Source organism: Poromitra crassiceps, assembly GCF_964638095.1.
Source record: "Poromitra crassiceps genome assembly, chromosome: 20".
NCBI lineage: Eukaryota > Metazoa > Chordata > Actinopteri > Beryciformes > Melamphaidae > Poromitra > Poromitra crassiceps.
Genome location: NC_139637.1, coordinates 3,837,020 through 3,858,847, shown reverse-complemented (window position 1 = coordinate 3,858,847; position 21,828 = coordinate 3,837,020). Strand labels below are relative to the sequence as shown.

Sequence of the window (21,828 nt, the reverse complement as noted above, 5' to 3'; positions counted from 1 at the left end):
CACTGAGTGCCAGATGATTGTAGAGGCCGATAACACCATGAACCCAATATACTGACGCAGGAAGTGTCAACACAATAGGAAACAATTGGCTGACTCCTCCTCCTGGAACATAAGGTGAATAATTCAGTCCCATTCACACCAACCTCTCCTTTAACGAACTGGAGGGCAGATACTCTAACAAGCAATGACAATTAGTGCACGTTTTCTTAAATTGAGGCAATGAACGAATGTCATGTCAACCAGGCATGGACTTCTTACTTAGGAGAGGGGGTACTTCCATGGGCCTTGAACTGAAGGGGACTAATAACTAAGAACTAAGAGAGGAGGGGTGACCTACAGGAGGGGTGACCTACAAATATCCATGGGGTCACAGCCTGTCAGGGGGAGCAGCATTTCTAGCAGCACCCCTGATTCCACTGCTCAGTCAGACCGTACGTAGTCCGTACTGTAGTTGCCTGCCACTACTGATGCAAAAGAATGGGTTTGCACTTCAGAGTGAGGATACTTTTTAATAGCCATATTTATTTACAATATAACAATATTTGCAATGTCTGTCTGGATATCTGTGGGTCAGAGGTGAATCCATTCAGTTCAATCAAACCATAGTCATGTCAAATTGGTTGGCCTCAATACTACTAATTGTGTGGATATGGAAATTATATATACATTTTTCCAAGTTCAAAGTTTGTATTTAGGGAAACAAAAATGTATGTAGTGAAATTCCTATGGCTACGTACTATGCCAAGATCACGACAGGTGTTGCAAAGCAGCCTATACATTTATTAGATCCATAAACAGATTACATGTGATGCAAAGGTCATTTCTTGTCAATGTTCTTATTTGTATGTCTATATGCTGCAACTCAATTTGCCCTTTGGGACACTAATAAACTTGAACTTGAACTTGAACTTGAAAGGTTCATGATAAACTAAACATAACTATATGCTAATGACACTAAGCTAAGCCCCATTATGCTATTCCCTATTAGCCTACATAGCCTCCCCGGGTTAGGTGTGCTCTCCTACTCCTGTGACACAGAGGGTTATATACTTGCAAGACAAATTTCAGTGTGAACTGACAATAAAGTATATCGTATCGTATCGTATCATATCGTATCGTACTCTTCAAGCAGCCTCCTGAAGTGACCACACATGGTCGTATTGTTTGATTGGCCCCTTCTAATAATATATCTTTAGCTCATTGTCATCTGGACAGCCTCATGACAGAGATAAAGGAGATAAACACATCAACACATTGACCTTCTCTATGACCTAAATGCTTGATATGACACAAAGGCTATTCGTAGCCCTTCTAGTCATTGTGACAGTCAGGTTTCACAATCAACACTTTCCATACCTGGTCATAATTGGAACTACAGGGGAATAGCCTATCTTCCACATGTATTCTACATTCCCGTGTCTGTCTGGATTCACAGCAATATCCTCTTATGAACTTACCTGACAGTCAATACAGTCAATGTTTTACAATTGTTAATGAGTTCTGTGTGTGTGTGGTGACCCTCTCAGTACACAGTACTGACTGACTGCCTGGATGTTGCAGGATGCGGTTTATCTAGGCCAGTAGGTGGCGCATGGCCTTTCTTGACAGCTAGATGTGTATTGAGTCTGTTCATTTCTAACTGGCTATCCAACTTCTCTAATCTAAACCACACTGTCTGTTTTTTAAACTGCAAAAATGACTGTAACTTGCTACATATTTAAAAAATAAATAAAATAAATCTATAGCCTACACTCAGTGCCGTGTTAAATAAATTTGTTTTTGCAGATTTCACTCAAAATATCACTTCTTGTGTTTTTGAGTCGGTATGGCATTTTTCTCTTATAATATTCCTGGAATATTGATAGTGCAAATTGACTTGAAAATGTAGCCTACTTGGAACATTGGACTGGACTCATGCTATTTCAATGCCGCTCTCTCTCTCTCTCTCTCTCTCTCTTTAGAAAATAGTTGGGCTTATTCCCGTTATGTGGTCAAGATCAAAGAGCCCCGAGTGTTTTGTTTTTTTTGGTGGAAAAAACGAGAAGGCGGGTGCGTCACTTCCGGTGGAATATTCCAGTGGTGGGATTTGTGCCTGGGCTTTAAAAGGGACGCGCTGAAAAAAAAAGTGACTGAGAGACGCTCTTGACAGACAGGTGAAATAGCGGATGAACAGGATGCTACCGACACTGCAGCGCACTCACCTCATTTAACCGCCAGTGAACAGAGCCGCACACGCAGAAGACGCGCACTATCTGCCCGCACTGTCTGTCCGCACGTACACTGGTCTGCCTGCGCGATACACGTTCCCACCACTTGATTTTGACTTTACCACTATTCTGATCTGTGGACTCAGGTAAGATGATGCACTGCGCTGGCAATGCCATCCAGCCTCTTATCGCATCTCATGCATGTACATGCGTCACGTCACGTTCCACTGCGATATCATATCACACAGAAAGTTCTGGAGAACAGAACGCAATGTGCTACTTTCGTTTTGGGGAGACATACTGCAAGTCATCCGCTGTGACGCAGTTGCGCCTCCTTTTAGCTAGGCTACTCGAGCCTATTCTGTAACGGTTGTTTCGGTCGCCTATTGGTGCTGAGGATAGTGCGCAAGTGCGCATTAAGGCCTGCCGCTGTAGGCTGTAAGGTAAAGAATGCTGAACGAATGAATGGATGATTTTACAATTGTATGGTTGCGATATACGACTCAGTCGCGGAAACAGACATTTTGGGGCGAGCAGGTGGGTGCTCATGTGAAGGGGAAAATGGCACCCGCCTCGTAATTATTTATTTAAAAAAAAATAGTTACCGTAGGCTACATATTCAGGACGGATTAACACAGTGTGGTGCCCGAGGGGGGTGACCGCACTTGAAGTGCTCCCGTTACTCCGATTTACACTTCAAATCATGACATTGACTCGACTAATACAGCGCTAACAATAGAATAGCTATAAAACGAGAATAGGCCCATCTAGTCAGCTTTTTTTAATCGAGCCAATGGCGACGGTAGTATGGAGATTTGCAATGTAGACAACTGGACATAATAGGCTTGTTGAAATATAATGAAGCGTAGGAATATTTTAATATAAACCTGATTATCTGGCTGAAAATGTGTTCCATGATGCCCTGCAGGCTTATCTTATTATCGGACTAGCACAATTGTCTTTTTGTTGATATTATGATGCAGTCAAAAGTGCAGTCCAATTAGGATTTGTAAGTAGGCCTATGTATGTACTGTATGTAGGCTATGTATGTATGTATGTATGTAGGCTATGTATGTGCGTGCGTGTGTGTGTGCATGTGTGTGTGTGTGTGTGTGTGTGTGTGTGTGTGTGTGTGTGTGTGTGTGTGTGTGTGTGTGTGTGTGTGTGTGTGTGTGTGTGTGTGTGTGTGTGTATGTATGTATGTATGTATGTGTGTATGTATGTATGTATGTATGTGTAATATGTATGTAAGAACATACATGTATGCATACAGTATAGATCAGGCCAGGGGTGTCCAAACCTTTTTGAAGGGAAGCCAGCTGCTTCTCGCATCATATTTTAAAATAAATCACATACAAATACAGTTGTACTCTATAACGATATATATATATTTTTTTTTAATATTTTATTTTTTAATTTGATCAACAAAACAAAGAGATAAGCTCAGACACAGGGAAGGAAAACAAAGAAAAACATACATGTAATATCAACAGTTATTATAATGTGCTATAGGTCCATATAGGTATACGGATATTGTTTACCATCTGAAATCATGAGTTCTGCCCGCGTCGTTCCTACTTGGTGCTTGTCTACAAACTGTATGATAGTGACGTCATCGTTACGTGAACGCAAAAAAAACCGCAAAGTGAACTACTGTTTGGAGGGCCACATATAGTATATATTTGAGAGACAAGCTGACTCTGAGGGCTGCTTAAAATCAGTCTGCGGGCCGCAATTGGGCCCCGGGCCGGACTTTGGACATGCCTGGTATAGATGCATTCAGTCAAAATATGCCTAGCAAAGGTTGTATGTTCAAATATGTTTGTAGGATGAGGGTTAACATGTTTGTATTTCAGCTGCTGTGCTGTGAGCTGACCCAGAGACAATCATGATCCTTCTGACTCCCTCCTCTGGTAGGTGCTTGTTTCTTGATCTCATCTCCTAATCTGGAATAGTGTGTACCTGCAGACATGGGCGCCTGAGATTACAGACCAGGTCTGCTCGTGTCAAACTGGGCAGGAAAACAGCCACTCGTCTTTTTGAGGGAGTTTAATACTGAGCAAAAGAATAATACAGGGTTAGTTTAGTTTTTAATTTAGCACACAATACAATGTGCACATATACAGCCAGGTGCAAATAGCAATTACCGTAGTGCATAGCCTAGTGCTAGTAATTATATGGAGCAGGTGAGACTAAAATTGGTCATTTAGGGCTGAGTTTCATTAATATATAATGAGGTTACTATGGCAACTATAAGTATAACAAAGGTTACTATGTCGGATAATGATCTGCTAAGAGGGAAATAGTTATTTAAGTCAGTACATGGACATACAGAGACGCTTTATACTGTAGATATGCAATCGTATTTCTCTCCTAAAGTAGTTTGAGAATATCCATGTTTTTCTTTGTACATAATAATCACACATACTCCAGAATTCCCCTAAGGGGCTCATTAAAATGCATCTTATCTGATCTTATCTGATCTTATCTTATCTTATCTTATCTGATCTGATCTTATCTGATCTATCACATCACATATTGGTATGTGTGTCTGCCATTTTCACAAACTACAGCCAATATAGTCTATAAAAAAAGTCTATATAAGTCTAAATATATAAAAACAATAATCATCATCATAATCATCCTAATGATCATAACAACCCTAATAATAATCCTTTATTTATACAGCAATTTGAAACAAAAGTTACAAAGTTCACTTCGATATAGAATCAACTCAAACACAAGTTCAAAAAAAGTCAATTGTCCAGTAGGCCTACTGCATACTTCTAATGATCTCAGCTGTGTTTTTTTTCCTCCCCGTTTCGCCTTGTAGTCTGTTACCTGGTAACATAGCAGCAGAGTTACATAATGAGGCCCTTCCCATCAGTCTTTGCACTCATTAGGCTGAAACCCAAAAATAGAGACCTGTTTGAAAATGTCAGTGAGTCAGGCTCTGGCTTCATCCTTTATCTATTAGTGACCGGGAACGACACGGTGTGTTAACCGCTTAGAGCAGTGATACTCAACCCGAGGCTCTAGAGCCACGGGTTAAATCAACCCAATTACCACGCAAATAAAATAAAATAAAATCAAATCAAAACATGCAGCCCCTTTATGGGTAAGTTGTGGCTCTTTTAAGTCCCACTTAACCTATTGATACCTGATGCAGCATTTGTGTGTGTATCCCTTTAAGACCACGAACCGCGTCGACGCGGTTCGTGGTCTTAAAGGGATACACACACAAATGTGGGATATACACACAAATGCTGCATCAGGTATCAATGGGTTAAAATAATGAAATAAATAAAAATAAAATAAAATAATGGGAGGAAAGGGACTTTTTTGGGGGGGGATTGTGGTTCTTGCAAAGAAGCCTTTTCTTTTTTGTCAGTGTGGCTCCTGAGTAGGGCAAGGTTGAGTACCACTGGGTTAGAGGAGCCCTTTGTAAGATCTGTTACCTCACACACAGAGCTGCATGAGTGGCCCTCCAATGCTATACACTGTGATAATCGTTCACAACACTGATGATTCTGGAAACCTTATAGCACAATTCTTATGCCTCCGCCGGCGATAGCCAGGCCGGAGGCATTATGGTTTCGGGTTGTCCGTCCGTCCGTCCGTCCGTCCGTCCGTCCGTCCGTCTGATGTTCGTTAACGCGATATCTGAGGAACGCCGTGATGGAATTGAATCCAATTTGCCTCAAACATCGACGCTTGGACTCAAGGATGAACTGATTGGATTTTGGTGGTCTAAGGTCAAAGGTCAAGGTCACTGTGACCTCACGAACACCATTTCCAAGCTTGTTAACGCGATATCTCAGGAACGCCTTGACGGACTTTCCTCCAATTTGGCTCGAACGTCGACTTGGACTCAAGGATGAAGCGATTAGATTTTGGTGGTTAAAGGTCAAAGATTAAGGTCAGTGTGACCTCACGACTGCTCGTTTCATGCTCGTCAACGCCACTCAAGAACGCCTTGACAAAATTTCATCAAATTTGCCTCAAACGTCCACTTGGACTCAAGGATGAACCGCTTACATTTTGGTGGTCAAAGGTCCAAGTTCAAGGTCATTGTGACCTCACGAACGCCATTTCCTAGCTCTTGATGCGATATCTCAGGAACGCCTTGACTGGAATTTCGTCACATTTGGCTCAAACGTCCGCTCGGTCCCCAGGATGAACTCATTACATTTTGGTGGTCCACGGTCAAAGTTCAAGGTCACTGTGACCTCACGAACGCCATTTCCTAGCTCGTTAACGCGATATCTCAGGAACGCCTTGACGGAATTTCGGCAACATTTGGCTCAAACGTCAAAGTCTGGACAGACATGGATGTCAGGTGGTCACTTGTTGGCGGAGGCATACAGTATATCCACGGTGCGCTCATTCTAGTTTAGATAGTGTGGTAATATTTTACTGAATGACTGAAATCTGTGGTAATATTTTACTGAATGACTGATCAAGTAGTCTATTTAATATCTCATAATCCATAATCTTATTACTGAATAATCATACCCATGTAGCTGTCCTTGAAGTCACAATTGCTTTATTTCTGACTCAAGTAAACAAAATTGATCTTCTCTGAACTCCATCTCATAGGTGTTTTATTAGACAAACAATAACATGAGATTTAGCTTACAACAGCCTCATGACTTCAAGGACAGCTGCAAGGGTATCATTATTCAGTAATAAGCTTATGGATTATGAGATATTAAACAAATGCCAAATCTTCTGTCCAGTGTGCTGCGTCGGCCTCTCACACTGGCCGCGGACCGCATGTGGAAAACACATGCAGCACCCAGACTTCTTCCCATGCGGAGTAGAGCCTATAGTTGCCATTCGATTGTTCACGAACCTGTATCAATAACCCATCAATTAAAGCACAATACCAACCTTTTAAACGCATCAATTTGTGGAAACCTGACCTCTTGAATACACGCACAACAGTGTGTGCGGCGTCTATTTAATATCTCATAATCCATAATCTTATTACCGAATAATTATACCCTTGCTGCAGCTGTCCTTGAAGTCACGAGGCTGTTGTAAGCTCAAGTCGGACGTTATCGTTTGTCGAATCAAACGCCCGGGAGAGGGGAGTTCAGCGAAGGTCGTCATTCAGTCAAATATTACCACAATAGTATTAATTCAAATGCCAGCAAGATCTAAATGATAAATTAAAAAAAGCATGCTGTCAAGTAAAAGTGTGAGTTGTTGTTGGCTTTCTGCTGTGTCTCATACGCTGTTTTCTTTCAGATGAAGAGTCTGTTGAACTCGCCTGGCTTTGGAATCACAGGAAGTTAAGGGTGAAAAACATAATAGTAGGAACATGACTTTAACCCTTTTCACAAATTAGAAGGTAGATTGGTTTTTCCAAGGGTTGCCACTGCGACATTTAAAAAGTATTCCAATTTTTCTAGGTCTTTTTCTCCCCCCCTGCGCATATTCTCCCTGGACAAGTGCTTTACTGACTTTAGGGGAAACTTTTGTCGGAGATTTGAACTCAGCAGCGAGGAAACAAAGATGGCTTTGTTTTGTCTTCATTAAAACCCATCAGAGCTTTGTGGGGGCAGGAGCAGCCCTGGCTGCAGCCGGGCAGAGTCAGCAGTCATTCCATCTCGCTGACTACATGACCTATGGTGCCTGTTTTTTTTTATGGCTCATGTTGGTCATCGATACAACTCAACTTATAAACGTTAACCATTACAAGATCAGCTGATTGCATTTTAACTAGAGATATGTCCTTATCAAAAATAGTACTGTTTATTGAGGATTTAACCGGATGCAGTTTGTTGACTTTCACATACAGAATCTACACACAATCAGGTTCATGTCCCAATCTCCAGTGAAGGCTAGGCTGCAGGGTTTATTGATAGACAGTTAGCGTAGAGTGCTGCTGTCATGTCCTTGTTTCAGGTCACTAGCAGAGCAACAGGCTCCCTGTCGTGTCTGTTATGTGTCAATACTGTAGGTCTAACTCATAGAGGCCGTTTACACCTGCTGCACTAACGTGCGTTTTCTGTGGTCAGGTTGCAATCGGATAGTGCGTGACCACTTGAAAGGACAGGTGCAATTTGATCAGCCAAACCACCTCCGGAGGTCAGGTCAGGTCAGGTTCAGGGACGCATTGTGACCACATTGAACACAAGTGTAAATGCAATGTGTCCTCGCAAGCCACGTACGACAACAGTCACCGCTGTTCTTCTGCTGCGCTACACTATGGAGCTTGCCTGATGCGATCGCAGTCGGATCTTCAACGTGGACACTGGAGACGCATATTAATACCAGGTGTAAATGCAATCAGGTTAATGTGGTCAAGCACTATCCGCTTGCGATCTGACCACGGAAAACGCGCGTTAGTGCCAGGTGTAAACGGCCTCAACGTCACCGTAGCCTGTAGTCAAGTGGTGCATGTGGTCCCCTCCATGTCCGTAGTTTGACCCCCACACCAGTAATTGACTCCTGATCAGATCACATTTGAACACCTCACATGCACCCTGTTCAAAAACTATTCTTTTGATATTCTTCCTATCCAAAAATGCTATCTGGATATTAATGTTTATTGCATATAACTGTGCCAGTATTTTTGATGACAGATGCAATGTGCAAAGTCTAAAGTGCCTACTGTGTAGATCTAGCTGATTAGGTTATTACTATAGGTGATGACTTGAGGCACTCAGCAACTTTGCATGCTCTATGCTGCTGCACACACCTGACTGACTGAATGAATGTAACAAATGCATTTTATTATTTCTGAAAATTGATTAAGGTATGATAAGGTTGGTCTCCATCCAATAAATACATCTTGGTAAGTGATGCTTCTTTTACATCAGATGGAGGAATCCATTTCGTAGTGACATTTTGTTTTAAATACAGTATAAAAACAACAACATGCTACATATATAATATATAAAAACAATATATGCTACATGCTGCAATAGAGCTCGACAGGCACGTGACTTTTCGTGACGTATCTTCTCGCCCCAGAAGTAAGTTCCCCATTTCATTTTCTCCATAGACATTTAGAAAAATCCTTATATAACGAGTTTTAAGGCTGGGACAAAGCCGAGTAGCCGACCCACGAGTAGCCATTTTGTGTCGAAAAGGCCAGGGTAAAACACACCGAAAACAGAGTGTGCAAGCAACACACTAATGAGGGTTTCCAAAATTCCAATCATGGAAGTTGGAAACCCTCATTAGAATCAGTAGATCACGGGTCGGCGTTGTCCCAGCCTTAAAACTCGTTATATAAGGATTTTTCAAAATGTCTATGGAGAAAACGAAATGGGGGAACTTACTTCTGGGGCGAGAAGATACGTCACCAAAAGTCACGTGCCTGTCGAGCTCTGTATGGATTCCCAACTCGAGTCTATACACAATACAATTTTCTGATCATGACTGGTATTCATAAAGCAATAGGATTACTTTGACTTTTTGACACTTTCTTCCTGTCACCCCAATAGCAAACAGGGGGTTTGATACAAACTGAGTCATCCAACGCTTATTGGTTCCAAAGATCACTGGCTCAACCACCTTGAGTATGATCATCAGATCATATTAGGGATTTTTAGTTTCTTCTTATAGGCCACAGCAGAGGTGATCAACATAACACAGACAACCACTAATTGTTCTTCTTCTGTGGTCTCAGGTTTTTTCCAGCGCACCAACAAGCTCTTTCTGAGTAAGCAGGCGACAGGGCTCCAGATCAAGGAGTTTGCCCGTAAAAATGCTGCGAATGCTCTGTCGGTGGCCAACATGGTCATGGGCATGGCTTCCATTCTCAGCAGTCTTAACGGGTGAGTGACCATATACCTACTATTGGATTTTACTGGCTGGGGAAAAATAGGTCAACTCAAACTACAGGCTGGCACAAAGTCATCCCCCCCCCGTGTGAATCCACAGTTTGTGGAATAGATGGAATGGATTCCAAATGGGATTTCATTTAACCCATTGATACCTGATGCAGCATTTGCGTGTATATCCCACATTTGTGTGTGTGTATCCCTTTAAGACCGCGAACCGCGTCAACGCGGTTCACGGTCTTAAAGGGATACACACACAAATGCTGCATCAGGTATCAATGGGTTAAGGATGCTGCTACATCTTCTCAAAAAAGAGGAGAGTGAAACGTTGCTGCAGCTGAGCTGGTAGGCCGAGGGAAGACAGGCACGTTCAAGACAGGCACGTTCAAGTGCAACTAGAGATGCTCAAGGTCACCTTGAACATCCTTATATAAAAAAAACATCCTACAAAAAACACACACATCCCAAACACCTTACAGTGCAATGAATGTTGACATTTTTAGCATGTGGGGCCCCATCGCGAATCAAACCCTGGGAGTGTTGTTAGTGCCATGCTCCGTAAAAGAGCTATATCTCCAGTAAAACGAGAATGATTTAAGTCCCCATGTAGCAATGTTGAAATCTAACACACACACCTCTAGTTTAAACCTTTTTTCCTTAGGTTCAGATGCGAAGGCAAATGTTTTTGAATATTGTGAGATGGATTGTTTGTGGTCAAATAGCTGAAACCTACAGTAACAGTCTATTCTGTTTTGTCCACTCCAGGCACCAGTATGCAGCATGCTGGCTGGTTCTGATTGGCTACCTGCTGGATTTGGCAGATGGAGCAGTTGCCAGGCGACTCGGTGCCTGCTCTGCACTGGGTGAGCTGAGCGGAGTGCTTTTTCTCACTGGCTCGTACCAAAGATTAATATCATGCGGGGATGTTGGCAGCGCCTCTGCTGCACCTCCTTTGTCCTGACTCTCTCATTTGGCCGCACAAACCCATAAACAGAGGGTACAACTTGAAAGCATTGGATACCATTGGATACACTGGCTAGTCTAACAAATATGGGGTTGGTTCTGCAGACCCACCGTCGATCTGTTCACCTCGAGACAAAACCTGCACTCTCATGATGTTCTTCTGGCTAGAGGACGGGAGCGCGCCCCCCTCGGGTTCAGATGTGCTGGCTGCCCGGCTCATCAGTGGCCCGACGCTCCTGTATGCGTCTCGTCCAGTGGCGCTGATCCGGATCACACTGGAGCCGGGCGTAGAGGGATCGTCAGATACATCTTCCCAAAAGCGCTAATTTAGCGTTTGCGCTTGTTTAACGCCGTGCGCAATGCAAATTGGGGGGCGGACACAAGCGCATGCCTGTGATAATTGTACTGGGCATTGGCTGCCACAAGCCAAAGCAGGCGTTTCAGAGCTAAAATGTGGTGATAGATGGCATTATGCTATCGTCAGCAGCGCGCAGTTACTTTGCGCTAAGAGCTTTGAAAAGGACCTCTTACGCGCAAATACCTCTCTGCGCTGGGTTGCGCACCATAATCTCGGTGCAGCGCAGCGCAGTGCAAGTTAAATCCCTTTTGGATATGTCATTATGCACAGCCTTGCCACGCCAGGACATCAAATTATGCTGCTAAAATTGGGTATTAGCAGATAGTTCAGTGAGGCAATCAACTATAACTCACTGAGAAACTTTTATCACATTGCAAAGAGGGAAATGAATTGAGAAAACTTGTTGGACAATGGACATAGGCTATTTACAGTACCTTCATAACCACCCGGAAGGTCGTTGGCACCACAGACGATCTGTCAATAAGCTCTCTCTGTCCTCACAGAGTACACTCTATTACGCATGGAGAGAATTACAGCATATTCAAACAGCCATTGCAAGCAGGCCCGTAGCTACCATTGAGGACACCGAGGTCATGACCTCGGTATTTTCCACACACACACATTTTTTTTTTTTTTTTTTTTTTTTTTTTAGAAAAATAGCCCCGGTCCCCAGATCTATTCATCTGTCATTGATGTTTTAATGTGACAGTTGAAATGCAACAATTTGCTTCCTCTCTGTGTGCTATAGAAGGAAGAGAGATAACTCACAACATTCAGATTTTGCATTGAGGCTAGATTGGGGACAGTTCTATTGAAGTGAATGGGTAAGTAACTCCCCTGTAAGTGATGTTTGTGTAGATGGGCCATTGAGCAGTATTCTGCCATGTGACCTGTATGCAGAATATAAATTATATCATATGGGGAGACATTTATTTTTTGTATCATTTTAAAGCAACAGCACAGTAAAGAGGATATTAATCTAACATGATGTCTGTAGTTCTTTATAGATCTAGCCTCTTCATTTCGCTCTCAAAGTGCACCAGATTGAAGCATTTTACTTTAAAATGGACAACATTTTCTATCCGGGGGGGACACAGCCACCCCTGGGCCGCCCACGCCGCGCTAAAATGACCTCTGTATTTCTCAAACCCTGGCTACGGGCCTGATTGCAAGACGGGGATCTGATTGGTTTTGATTGATTATTATTCAAATGTTTTTATTGGTTTTTCAAAGCACTCCGTTCTCCAAATTAACACAGACAGAACAGGACAAAACAAAACAAACCCACAACAATACCAACACTACTCAATAAATCAAAATCAATACAATTAAATTAAATTAAACCAGTCAGGACAAGAACACAAATACATACACAAGGTACAATTGACGAATAAACAAAACAAAACAAAACAAAATGTAGGATAGGATGAGGGGGGGGGGGGGGAAGCAGCTACTCTTCTATAACCTGTGGGAACTCCGTCTCGAAGTAGGACAGAAACGGTTGCCAGATCTTAAGGTATTTCTGGGTGGAGCCTCGGGCAGTGTGTTTAAGCTGTTCTAGTTTGAGATGGGACATTACTTCTTCTACCCAGCGCTTATGGGATGGTGCCCTAACCTTCTTCCAGCTGAAGAGTATTAGACGTCTAGCCAGTAATGTAGAGAATGCTATAGCTTCAGCTTGGTGAGTTGGAATTGATGTCTCCTGTGGGACTACACCAAACAGAGCGGTCAATGGATTGGGATCAATGACTCTGTCGCACATAAAGGAAAATGTGTTAAATACACCTGTCCAGAGTGGGGTCAGTTTGGGGCACAGCCAGAACATGTGACTGAGGGTAGCTGGGTCTTGACTGCACCTAATACAGTTTGGGTCCAAACCAGGATATATCTTGGCCAGCTTGCTCGCCGATAAGTGAAGCCTATGTAGAACTTTAAACTGTACCAACCCGTGCCTAATACATATTGATGATGAATGCACCAGTGAGACCGCCTCTTGCCAATCTGTTTCCGACAACTCAATTCCCAACTCCTCTTTCCATTTCTCTGCCAGGTGTGTGAGTGATGGAGAGGCGACGCTCTGGATAATATCATACAGTCTAGACTTGGTTTTGATTGATGTAATGCCCAGCCTTGCCTGGCCACGCCTGTGAATAATTCTGGTAGTTAAGACCGCCCAAATCCCGTTTGCGCAGGCATTTTGGGGCCTCCCCCTCAACAAATGCGGCTTCACGGCTTGTAGTGCACCCGTTCCCGCACCTGTATTGGTGGTGGAGAGTGGATCGAGACAGACGATGATGAAGATGATTCAGCCGAAACAATGACGTTAATAACGGCGGGGGGACGCAGCCAAAAACACACCGGTGGTTTGTGCAGCAGCAGAGTCAGAGGACACTGAGAACGCTACAGATCTCTCTGCAGTAGACAAACCTGCATGCCAACCAAACTTGCGTTCTTTCCCGACTAGAACACTCTTTGGAAAAAGTAGGCGAGACTTTTTTGAGATACCAAAGTGGTTTTACATGTTGCCAAAAGATACAAGTTAATTGACTGCTTCTATCTGCTAATAATGAGTGCGAAAAGGAGCAAACATTGAAGGTTATGGTTATATGGTGCTATCTTAATATTCCTCTAAATCTGGCTTGAAAATCTTTCACTCCCTGGCACACCCTGTCCTTCTGTGGCACACCCTGTTCTTTCTGTGGCACAACCAATGTGCCAAGTCTGGCTACGCCAGTGGGTGAGCCCGTAGGTGGGGCTCGGGGTTTGGTATCCTGGTAAACCAGTCGGTCACATGAACTCACATTCCGTTCTACCAGATCATCTGGCTTCAAGCTTAAACCCAGTTTCGGCAACAGCATGAGTGAATACTGGATTCTGATTGGCTAGCAACAGTGGTAAATACGCCAACAATCTACAGTTCGGCTCCAACCGCAGTATCACTCCGCTCGCTGATGCTGACTCCGTTCCCTGTGCTGACTCCGCCCACTGTTAGCCTGTCAGTCTGCAAATCTCTAACAAGGAAATGGCCGATCTCCAACACAAGGAAATGTCCGATTTCGTAGTAACGTTTGATTTACTGGGTGGATTGAGTTTTGAGCAGTGGTTAGATGAAGATGAAGGTGAAGTGAACAAAGAACGACATGGTGAAATTGGGGAGAGAGAACTGGCTGAGCTTGAGTTGTCACGAGTTCGGACTAGCGGGAGGTCGGACTAGCGGGAGGTCGGACTAGCGCCCGGCCCCCGAACCTGGGACTGTCAAACAAACAAACGCCCTCTGCCGTCACCAGATATCAACACACCACCACCAAAACGGGCTGCTTTAGATAACTGTTTAAATAACTGTACTTTTACAGGCAATGTATCAATAACTGTGAATCCCGTTAAGGAATAGGTTAGTTGTTTTTTGGCTCAAAGGCAACTAAATGTTTAGTGCAATCATTGATCTTGTGTATGGAACTATATTCTGTGGCGGAAGGATAAATGTATTCTGAAACCAGTAATGATTGTAAATAATGAATTGGATGTTACAATTGTGTATTTTTTATATTATTTGGTAGCTGTTGTAGAAAACAAATTTACCACTCGAGGTCGGGGTTTGTGGCCACATTTACCACTGGTACAGGGTTTATAGCACTCGGCTTCGCCTCGTGCCACAACCCTGTACCAGTGGTAAATGTGGCCACAACCCCCTCCCTCTCGTGGTAAATTTGTTAATTCTGCAGTGGACGGAAGTTGGGCGGGTGTACTTGCCTTAACAGACAACTCCTTCAGCCAATCAGTATTTGATCAAGTCAAATCCAAATCCACTCGGGAGAACGGCAAAAACAAAATCCGCCAAGAAACTCTGCTGTCGCGGCGATACTCCTGCACTTGTTTAATTAGTCTATTTCTGCAATAACTGCACTTTATGGCTGTTTAAACTCGACGAACGCTGACGTTACTGCTCGAGGCGGACAGCCACGGAGGCAGCCATTACTGTTATGCCAGCGGCGTTCCCGATTGGCCGGTTACGATGTCAACTACGAGACGGGGGTCGCTGATTGGCTAGAGCACTTTGTAATTTCTGAAAACACTCTTTGTTGCACCCCGAGCAAATAATGCAGCGTCTAAAATATACCACCGGCACCGCCATTGTCACATTTTCAAAAGGTGAAAGCATCCTGAATCAGGGGCACATCCTATACAGTAACTCAACAGGCACAAAAACAACATGGCTGCCAACATTTTCTCAGCGGCCCAAAATAGCTCCCAGGTGCATCCCATCACAACAATGCATCGCTGGCTGCACATTGCAGGGGGCTTTGTGTGTCGGCAGGTTTTTCTGCATGACTTTGCAGGTGGGTGTTGTTGTGCCCCGCCCCCAATTGAACAATCACTTTCTGATTAAGCAGACTAATTCCGCGGGATCATGATTCTATTGTCTATTTGATCCCGTTGCTTTGGCTTCTCTGCATATCTCAAATTGCTAAAATTGTTGACCCTGGGCTGTGGCATTCCATCTGTGGCCAGAATCACCTCATCCTCATGGGCTGAAAACGTGCGTCCATGCTGCTGCTGCTGGGGGGAGAACAGACCATGCTGCTGCTGGGGGGAGAACAGACCATGCTGCTGCTGGGGGGAGAACAGACCAAGGCATTTGAGAATGTTGTTTATAGAATGATGGGCCTGTTGGGCTGACGCTGACATTTCCACTTGGAGACTTTGGCAGCGGCCATATTGGGTGCAGCATTGATAACCCTATCTAGACAGACTTATTTTAAATTGAATTTAAACTCTCAGGGGACTAAGGGCACTGTCGGAGATTAGAAATAACATAATAGTATGACTTTTGGCAATCACTATTATCTAAAGCAGATTCTTAGTAAGGGTTGTGTGTGTGGGCAGTGAACTCCATTACTTAGTATTCAGTCCCTCCAGGATTTCGCGGAGGTTTTTTCTGTGTGTGATTGTTGCGATCAAAATGCTTGATTTTGCAGCGGCTTTTGGCAAGAATTGCAATATAATTAGCAACGCTTTATGTGATTTTTTTTTGCTGTAAAATTACAGGAACTGGCAAAAATTGCAAGTTGAGGGGGAAAAATGCCTTCCCCCTCCAACTACTACCAAACGGCAACTTTTCTTAAAACTTGCAATGCAATTTGCAATTTGTGGATATTTTTTTGCGGTAAAACTGTGGGAAGATCAGTTGAAAATTAGCCGTTTGGCTAACACTGGCATGTTTACAGTCATGTTAATTAACGTGCACTGTCCCTCAAATAAATCAATAAATACAAATACAAGTGGCAAATATTTGAGGAACCTGCCTTGCAGGCTTTGCTGAGAAACAGCGGGATCTTTTTAAAAACCGCAAGCCCTCGCAAATATTGATCGATTTGTTGAATTTACATTAATTATTGCGATTGCAAAATCGCTATTTCCTGGCAGGACTGACATTGATTCCATCCTGCAGACTTCACAAGGCCATCATACATGTTCTTGTCCTTTTCTCTGCTCAGGCGCCAAACTAGACGACTTTGCTGACTTCACCACGTTCGGGATCGCCACCTCTTTGCTCCTGAGGACATCTGACCTGTTGGACAACCTCCTGTGCATGTGCTACGTCATGTCTGTGTTCGTCCGCCTCTGCTTCTTCTCCAGCGGTAAGAGAGAGTTCCAGGATGAAATGAAAATGATACAGTGATACAGTGATGGTGTTTATTTCATGAAATGCTTACATGCCCCGTTTGATGTAATCAAACTCCTACTTGATCTTCTGTCCATGTTTGCTCTGCAGGGCTCCCGTTCATGTACCGTGGTCTGCCCTGCATCTACGCCTCAGCCATCCTCGCCTGCACCTGTCTGCTGACAGGGGGCAACATGGCCCTGCTGCGCGTCATCGCGGTGGCCATGATCCTCTTCATGATCAGTCAGACCTTCTACCCCCATGACAGAGTGCTGGAGTCCCAGGCCTGGAAGAAAGCGGTCTACGCCGGAGGTAAAACTAATTCTTTGGAAATCCAGTAGAAATTCACTCCTGCTCCCTTGGGCTGAGATATGAGTTGTGTCCAGGATCTAGTACAGTACAGTACAGTACAGTACAGTGGCGATTAAAGCAATAGTTCACCCAAAAATGCTGGTGAAGTTTGAATGTCAATATAACACACACCAAGTTAACTGGTGCAGCTTGCTACAGTAGCAGCCTTCTTCAAAACAACTGGAGTGAATGGAGACCATTTTTTGAGAGTTCCAAAAAGGGCAAACGTGACCATAAAAATCTGATATTTAGCTCATTATTTCCTAGATTTCCCTCAAATTCCAATCATGGAAGTTTGAAACCATCGTTAGTGTTTTGCTTGCACCTGTGTTTACCCTGCCTTTTCGACACAAAATGGCCCCCATGAAAAGGGTCTATTGAGTGTTGAACTGGGTATAAAGCATTTTGGAAAGACACAAATATTGTATTATCAATACTGAGAGTTGGAAAAATGCTTAAAGTCGAACTGAACCCATTCGTCACGTGCGTCGCAGTCCGTTTCAGACTGAAAACATAATTTGTCTGAGATGACAAGTTGAGAGGCGGGTCATAGTATCACGTTGATGATTTGATTTGACAATTCTGTCGACTGGCTTTGGCATTGGTCAATCATGGCGTGTTCCACCCCCAAATCAGCGTGTTGTCATGCTACGCGAGTGGGATCCGCGGAGTACCAGGCAGCCACCTGCTTTGTGCGGAGCGAGCGGACAATCCGATGCATGGGTGCTGCCCGCCCGCCTGGAATCTCCGAGGGCAGACCAGAGAAAATGATCCTGAAATGAAGATTTGATTGACAGCTGCATGTCGTGATATGATTGGTTGAAATGGGGTAGAAATTTGATAGTACTAGGTGACGTCAGCAAACTGTACATTACTGTTATCAATGAAATCTTGAAAAATGAACTTTTGATGTGAAAAAGTGTGAAAAACTAAAGAAATTTGATTTTTGTGATTTTTTTTGCATACATTATTAAATAGGTGCACTGCATACCCAGGTATTTGAACTAAAAGAAAAGAAAAGCCATTTTTGGGTTCAGCTCGACTTTAAAGATGCATGCCAGTAGAGTGTTAAAGGAACACTCCGCCCATTTTCAACCAGCTTTGTATCATTAGAACATCAGTAGTATATCAGAAAACTGTAAACGGTTTTGAAGTCTGTCATTTAATTTGACAGTTATTGAGTGTGGACCAGTGACATCACTGGTCCACACTAACTCAAATTAATAACTCATTAACTCAAATCAACTCTCAATAACTGTCAAACTAGATGAATGATGAATAGTTTGACAGTTATTGAGAGTTGATTTGAGTTAATGAGTTATTAATTTGAGTTAGTGTGGACCAGTGATGTCACTGGTCCACACTTTAACACTCAATAACTGTCAAATTAAATGACAGACTTCAAAACAGTTTACAGTTTTCTGATATACTACTGATGTTCTAATGATACAAAGCTGGTTGAAAATGGGCGGAGTGTTCCTTTAAAGGTGCTTTGAGTGAAGATAGTACATAACCTCACGTGACAGGAGAGGACACCTGGTTTTATAAAGCTTCTCGCTTGTGTTTGACTTTTCAGGAGTCGTCATGGTTTTCTGTTCTTACTTCCCTCCCGCATGTGTGTACTACCTGCTGTGGTCTGGCTCTTACATTTTGTTCCCCACATCCCTTTGGAGCCGCAAAGTGTAACGGCGGTCGTGCCCAAAGAGGCTGACTACTGGCCGGGGTAAACGGAGGGGCATCCAGACTACTGCTGCCCCCTGCTGCCACGGAGGATCCAAGCTGAACCACAGGAGACCAATTGCTGTATTTAACCTTCATTTTGATGTGACAGTTCTATGAGCAAACGGGATTGAAGAGTCAGGGATGAGAAGGACATTCGTGTTCGTAAAAGGATGAACATTTCATGCTGATTTTCCTTCAAGCTGGGGCGAGCCGAGGTGGCTCACTCCAAACGTTCTGGTGGGGGAATTTTCTGAAGTTTTATCTTCTGTAATCTTCTAGCACAGTATTAACCTAATTCTCCAATCTTTGCATCTGTTAAAAAATGTCATGAATTACAATTTCATTCTCAAAACATGAGAGGACACAACATTATAGAATGTTCTTATATCATACTATAAATATAAATTATTTAATAGGAAATAATTGTGTACATTTTCTTTCTGATATACAGTATTTTGGTCTGCAATTGGGTTTTAATATTTTGATTTGTAACATCATAGGGACATCATAACGTTTGTTTCACATTGCTAAACATAGCTTAATGAATATGTTAATAAGTGATATCTTGGTAGGGTCTAAACAACATGTTTCTTTTCCAACGACTCAGTCTTTTAGACGTTCACAGTTCTATATAGCTGTCATTGAATCTTGGTTTATCTTTACAGTGGGCCTTTTCCGCAGCAGACATTTTGTGTCTAAAAGGCAGGGTAAGCCCAAGTGCAACCAAAACATTAATGAGGGCCCCAGCACTGAAACACCTAAATGGATTGAAACCCTTATTGATGTTTTGGTTGCACCTGTGTTTACCCTGTCTTTTAGACACAACATAACTGCTGTGAAAAAGGTCAATAATGGACGTCCACAGCATGACTTGTCTCAACTGACCTCAGTGTTTGTATCAGGATTGAGATCAATTCACTTTCAATTTATTCAATTCACGATGTGGATTTTTTTCAAATTCCACTTATTTTTTTACATCAATCGAAGAAAGTTTGGAGAATGGCGGCGTTGTCATTGGTATTATTCGAGTTGCTGTTTGAATGTACATTTTGAATGGTTTGAATAGAAAGTGAATTGACCACGGCTTATGTAAACTAGATTTTTTTTCCCTCCAGATTCCAGCTCTTACCAAGTTATGATTCTGTCCAAGAAATGATGTTTTACATATTTCCATATTTCCATGATATTTGCCTCTGTTATAAGAGGCCTTGCGGTTTCACTTCCTAGCATTGCCAGTATTCAGTCTGACAGACATCGCTTTTTTGTAGACTGGTCCTTTTTAGCAAGGACGTTTTGGCATCTCGCATCGTGTTTTCAACTGGCTGTTTGTGCCTCTCTGCCAAGATTGTATATTGTGAGACGAACGAGGGAGACTATGTTGTTTTCTAATGACTTGTTCTGACGCCTGATAAGGGCAATAGTAGAGAGAAAATAGGTAGCCTAAACTCCATATTTACATGGATTTGCTTGACAGATTTCGCACAGTGAACCTGACAAAGGGAGAGTAAATCTTCAGACATCACTGACCAAAAACAAAACAAAAAACAAATCCTAAAATAAAATAAGGTCTGGTGGTTCAGGCATTGGATCAAAGCTGACCGATTTTTCTTTACATAGTTTATGATCATTTGCATAATGCAAATGCATACATACACAGACCGAACACTAACATAATTTAACCTATTAGGTCTCGTAGGCTATACTATTCACTGGTGCTTTCAGCTGGGTGGGTGTGGCTGCTCTGGTTTTCACACTGTCCAAACTGTTAGGTCACAGTCATGTATGTTATAGCCTACTGTAGATATGCATAGGGAAAATATAGGCTATATACTTTACCTGATGACAAAAGAAAAACGGTCTGAATGAAAATCTGTATGTTTAGTTCTGTACATTTTTGACAATAAAAAGAGGTCACATGAAATTGCTTGCTTTCATTATTCAAATACAGCATTTAAGTTTCCAGACTCAAATTTACAGATTTGTTTGTCAAATGTGTTTGTCATCATCAATAGACAGCAGAAATGTCTCACAATATGAAAATGTCGAGCAGCAGTTGTCGCCATTTCAGTGGTCTGTACCACTAGGGGGTGCTAAAGCACTATCACAACACACTATCTGGTTCTTAAAAACACAGCATTTCAGTTTCTGTGTCGTATGATAAAGTTACATTATCACAACACACTATCTGGTTCTTAAAAACACAGCATTTCAGTTTCTGTGTCGTATGATAAAGTTACATTGTCACAACACACTATCTGGTTCTCCCCCTTAACATGTGTCCCTATTAGTTGCACCTGCATCTATGGGGCCATTTACACCTGGCGTTAATATGCATTTTCTGCAATCTGATTGCAATCAGATTGCAGAAATGGTTGTCCTCTCAATCTGCATAAAGTTGCTGTATCCAGATTGAGAGGACACATTGCATTTACACTTGTGTTCAATGTGTACACAATGCATCCCTGACCACCTCCGGAGGTGGTTTGGCCGATCAGATTGCAATCCTTCTTCAATGCGTTTTGGGGGTGTTTACACGTGGCATTTCAAGTGATAAAACACAATCTGATTGCATGTAGGATGTAGTTAAGCGCGCCTCAACCTCTACAGCCCAGCAGGCTGGTCTGGTGCTTCTCAGAGAAGGCAAACTTACAATATACTGTAGATGATTGGATGTAATCCAACAGGTACTGGAGCACACAGATCAAGTGTATAATGAAGTTTTTTTATTGAACTAACGTTTCGACACTACTGTGTCTTCATCAGAGT

At 42.8% G+C, this 21,828-nt stretch overlaps 1 protein-coding gene across 7 annotated transcripts; it reads left to right on the top strand.

The window, feature by feature from the left end:
- The first annotated feature begins 2,158 nt into the window (after positions 1-2,158).
- Positions 2,159-20,977, top strand: tmem269 (transmembrane protein 269). 7 transcript variants are annotated; one of them, XM_083657153.1, is made up of 8 exons: positions 2,159-2,353; positions 4,064-4,120; positions 7,461-7,510; positions 9,853-10,000; positions 10,772-10,869; positions 16,823-16,966; positions 17,101-17,301; positions 18,917-20,977. In XM_083657153.1, the coding sequence occupies exons 4-8, from the start codon at positions 9,960-9,962 to the stop codon at positions 19,024-19,026; spliced, it is 594 nt and encodes a 197-aa protein (XP_083513279.1). In that variant the 5' UTR covers positions 2,159-2,353; positions 4,064-4,120; positions 7,461-7,510; positions 9,853-9,959; the 3' UTR covers positions 19,027-20,977. The 7 variants fall into 7 exon arrangements, with proteins under 7 accessions (XP_083513279.1, XP_083513276.1, XP_083513274.1 ...); XM_083657150.1 differs by lacking the exon at positions 7,461-7,510 and having other exon boundaries at positions 19,014-20,977; XM_083657148.1 differs by lacking the exon at positions 7,461-7,510.
- The last annotated feature ends 851 nt before the right edge of the window (positions 20,978-21,828 follow it).